Raw genomic sequence first — 4,915 nt, 5'->3', positions numbered from 1 at the left:
TGGGCCCCATACTTTATTGTAGTGAGATAGAGGGAGAGCTGGCATGTTGGTTCATAGGTATTTATGTCATTATAACATGGCAACAGAGATTTGAGATCACAATAATGATGTTTAGTGGCATTTTTGAGCATGTGTCTAATAAAGCGATGGCATTTTTGAGCAGTTGAAATTTCTAGTGGCAAAACTGAGTAGTGGGACACAACCGGTGGCATAACTGATAAAAACCCAACAAACTAAGCCGCCGGCCGGCACTGTTGTGGCGCAAACACCACACCCAGTTTCTATCTCTCAAGATAACCTGCAAGAAAGTTAGAAGGACAAAAAAATATGACTGGACAAACTTTCTATTAGGAAAATGAAATGGTCAAAGGGCAATAAGGTTTGAGCTACAAGTAATGTGGTTATTCACAGCGACCAAGGAAGAGGTGATGCACCTTGGACTTGCTATGAAAAGGAACTACAAAATAGGAGTCTCGGCTCAAATTGATCAAAACAAACTAAGCCAAGACAAGCCGGCTTGAGAATATGTTCTTCCAGCCTGTAGATCCGTGTCATAGAACCACACGTCTTATGCTATCACAAGGTGTGTATTCTTTTCTTTTTGGGGGAAGGAAAAGCTAGCTAGGTACATATACTTGCCTTCAGCATGCAAACAAGAACAAGTACATGGATGCATACAGAATTAGTACATCACCAGTCGGCCTCTAGCCCGAGTAAAATTATTTGAACTAGACACGAAGCCACCGGCCGGCACCGTTGTGGTGCAACCAGTGCATCTTCGATACAGACGCGAGGATAACTAGATCCCACGAAGCCACCGGCCGGCGGAGGGAGGGGGTAGCCATGGCGGAGCTCGCGTCGGGTGCGGTGAGCTCGCTACTGGGCGTCATCCGCAATGAGGCGCTGCTGCTGGGCCGCGTCCGGCACGACGTGCAGTTCATCCGGGAGGAGATGGAGAGCATGCAGAGCTTCTTGACACATTTGTCAAAGAAGGCGCCTGCCGGTGGCGAGCACGACGAGCAGATCCGCACCTGGATGAACCAGGTCCGGCTGCTCGCCCAGGACAGCAACAACTGCATCGATCTGTATCTGTACCGCGGCAACCCCGACCTTCATCTCGCCAGGGGCGGCCTCCGGCGCTACGTCGCGTGGCTTCCCTGGTTCGTGCACAAGATGATCGCCCAGCGTCGGGCGGCCACCCAGCTGCGGACGCTCAGGGAACGAGCCCGTGACATCGGTGAACGGCGATTGAGGTACAGTATATAAGCTCTGTATTTTTCACTTCATTTTTTTGCATGGTATTTTACCCTTCATTTTCAAAACACTGTCCACGTTTGCATACAAAGTATTTTCAAGTGTTTTCAATACACTTTTGTTTTAATACACCCCGAAATACAAAGAGGGCTAAGATTACCGCATACCCCTTGATAACGAGGAGCGCGATGTGCACATTTCAAAGAAGTGCCCGCGCGCCCTAGGCGTGTATATATACGGATATGGACTTTTTTTGTTCGGCGTGGAAAGACGTGCGGCACGAGACATCCCGTGAATCACGCCACATGCAGGAGGTTTCTGTCCTGTCGGCGTTAATGCCGTTGCGACCTGCGTCCCTGCCGCCGCCTCGCTGACCGGTCCAGCTGCCTTGCTGCCGCGTGCGGCGGCTTGCATTAACACCTATGCCTGCCGCCCACGTCCCGTCGTCTTTCCCGCCGCCATTAATGGCGTGCACCGCAGCCGGCAGCCATGTGTCGCCTCGCCTGCCAGCGGTCGATTGCTACCTTCTCGGCTGCTGCGCTGTAGCCTCGCTTGCAGCACACGTCTGCTCGCATTAACGCCGCCGCCTGCCGCCCGCGTCCTGTCATCTCGCCTGCGCAGAGCTTTGTAGGCTGAGGCGACGGCCTAGGGTGGTGAGGCAACGTCGATCGATGGCCTAATGTGCTGTCTATGTCGTCGGTTGGTTATTCCTGATCTACAGGTCATTCCCCTTTAGACCATCACCCCCACTATTTTCGCCCCCTCCGAATGTCCTTCGCGGTGATCGGTGGCCAACAGTTGATCTAGCATTGGTCAAGGTCGACATACCAGTCAACATGCTGGAGGGGTGGTTCAGTCTCAGTCAATGGGAAACCCTTGGATGGCTTTGCTGACCATGATGGTGTCAACTCAAGATGGCAATGGGCCCCCGAAACCCGGGTCCCCACGTGTTTTTCCCAATTAGGGAATGGGGATGGGCCTCTTTTCATCCCCGCGGGGCTGTTGCTTGGCAGATTATACAACCCGGCATTTTTTGTGGGTTTACACCTGTTACGGTAATCCCTGAACCGGAAACCCGACAATACCTGGCCAAGATATGCACATTGTTGGAGGAGTACAATCTTGAGAGTGATGATGATCATAGATAGCCATCTTCCTCATTGTTGAACCATGTATGGCTGAAATACACCCATGTTTATTGCTGAAGTATGCTTATCTTTGTTGCTAAAATGGGGTATTGTATTGTGCTGAAAAAAGCTCCTTGTAGCTGTTGTTATTGCTCTTTTTGCCCAGGTTATGTTGTTGACATCTGCCCATTGTAGCTCCTGAACCATGTAATATTGTATTGTTCTGACATTTTCCCAAGTTATGCTGCTGAAATATGCTCCTTTTGCTGCTGAAATGCTATTCTCTGTCGCTACAATGTTTGCTTAAATATGACGATTTCGCCGTGGGTTTAGAAAACCAGACGGGTTTAGGGGCCGGGAAAAAAACTAGCCCCGCGCATGGTGACGGAGACGGGAACGGGTTTACAATTTTCTCATGGGGATGGGTTAAGGCAGGTAAAACCCGGTGGGTTTCCTCCCCATTGCCATCTTGAGTGTCAACACCAGAGTGCGTCATCACCTTGTTGGAAGAGTTGTCGAGGTACCTCCCCTCCCCTCCTAATTCCCCAGGTTTTCTCGAAAAGGGGAAAATCCCCGGCCTCTGCATCAGAAAGATGCATACGGCCATCTTATTAACCAAATAACGCAGTGCCAACATGGTACCAAGGTCTTCAAAAGTAATAATAAAAGAAGGGAAAAAAGCTCACACAGAGCCATAGGGGGCTAGAAACACCCACTAGCCATGAATAAATGCCACAACCGGCTGGCTGAAACTAGATAGGTAAACTACATGCCTATCCTATTACATGACCGCCATCCAAACCGATTGAAAATATCCTAATTCCCCAGGTAAAAACCCTAATACTTCCTGGGATTAGTAGCACCAACGCGACGTGCATCATCACCTTCTTGGAGGTACCCTTTTGGGCGTGAGGGTCTGCAAACGCCATGTGGTCTGCTTCTTAGGCATTCAGTGGTGGCGTGGTTCGAGCTATTATCTTGGTGTCGTGTCTCAGTAGGTTTTGGTCTCAACCGCAATGCAATATGGTCATTCTCTGCTCGGCCCGTGTGGGTTTTCTCGCCGGTGCCCTTGTTTGGGCAGGGTTCCCCTCCCTAGCTGCAGATCTATGGTGGGCTGGCAAAAGGACGATACTGATCACTACAGACTTGCATTTGCTCCCAGCAACGGATGGGGCAGCCCAACTACCTGGATATTCTTCTCAAACATCCTTGTCATCATCTGCTTCTTTTTGTGGATGTAACCATGAGTTATTACAAGGCTTTTCTCAAGGCGAGCTCCACATAGGAGTGTGGCCGTGCCAAGAATCTCCCTGGTGGCCCGGGGTTGGAACCCAACAAAGATTTTGAGTGAGCAATTCTCTCTTTAGACAGCAAGGCGTCCTTCGAGCCAAGGCAAGGGGCCTCTACAGATTCAAAACAAACTCAATCTGCCAGCGTCTCACCTCCGAAGTAAGACACACGCCTTGCTTTATAGATAGAGAAGTTACCACAGAACCCAACACATACAAGTCGACACCACATGACACGCACCCAAGGCAAGATACAACGGTGTAGAAGAATGGCTACACCACCCCAAACAACTCCAAGCAACGTCAAGAAATGAGCAAGAAAGTCATCGGGGTCCTCCACCATGACTGAACATCACAAAGAAATGGAGCCGCGCCCGACACACTAGGAACTCCAAGGAAGTTCCTACAAAAAGGGTACGGTACCGTATTGTTGTCACAGCCGGATCCAAAGGATCTAGGTCTTCACCCAAAGGACAAAGAGTAGTCACGATGCTGCATTCAAGAAGGCGACGACGCCCACGGACGCTGCCGCCGTTCGCCTGGCCAAAGCCAGCCAAGGATTGACCCTAGCAAGAATGCTCTGCCTCCGGAATGTGGTGTGAACAGCCACGTGGACACATGTCACATCACCTCACCAAAAGCCAAGCATAGGCCACCACGCCCCCCACTTGACCATGGCAACCGCCTGCACCTGACCCGTTAGCTCCGCCCGCGGCTGCCACCACCAAGGCCGCCGCCTGGCCAACAAGGCTAGACTACCACACTGCCATGACCACTGCACATAGACTCCGCCGACCGGTGAAGGCAAAAAGGTGCTGCAACCCAAACCGCATGCATTGGTGGGAAGCCGACCATGCCGCGGCCACCGCACCACACCACACCACCGGGGACTAGCATCACCACCACGACCCATCTGGATCCTCTAGATTTTGCCGACGGCTAGGCCCAAGGCTTCTTGCCTCCCTCCCCGGATCACCCGTGTAACCATGGACTGGATGTTGACGCACCCCGTGTTGAGAGCCCGACAATACCAAATAGACGCCACCATCGGTCAACGCACCAATCACCCTAGAAGGGGAGGAAGGGGTCACCAGCACTATTGTGCCGCCATCACCACCAGCAGACTGCCATGGCAGGGGGCTGCCACCCATAGCCGAGGTCGCCCGCAATCCACACCACGCACTTTTCAGATCCAAGCGTCATCAGCGAAGTCAGTTACTAATGATTTCCCTGTCTATCTCACGT

At 51.7% G+C, this 4,915-nt stretch overlaps 1 protein-coding gene across 1 annotated transcript; it reads left to right on the top strand.

Annotated features, from left to right (window-relative positions):
* The first annotated feature begins 459 nt into the window (after positions 1-459).
* LOC147957589 (disease resistance protein Pik-2-like) lies at positions 460-2,539 on the top strand. Its single transcript, XM_087536687.1, has one exon. It carries the CDS (start codon positions 844-846, stop codon positions 1,264-1,266), a length of 423 nt encoding a protein of 140 aa, XP_087392813.1. The 5' UTR covers positions 460-843; the 3' UTR covers positions 1,267-2,539.
* The last annotated feature ends 2,376 nt before the right edge of the window (positions 2,540-4,915 follow it).

Source organism: Triticum urartu, chromosome 7A, assembly GCF_056163025.1.
Source record: "Triticum urartu cultivar PI428250 chromosome 7A, HENAU_Tu73, whole genome shotgun sequence".
Taxonomy (NCBI): Eukaryota; Viridiplantae; Streptophyta; class Magnoliopsida; order Poales; family Poaceae; genus Triticum; species Triticum urartu.
Note: the sequence above shows the minus strand (reverse complement) of the source record. Positions and strands in the feature narration are given on the sequence as shown.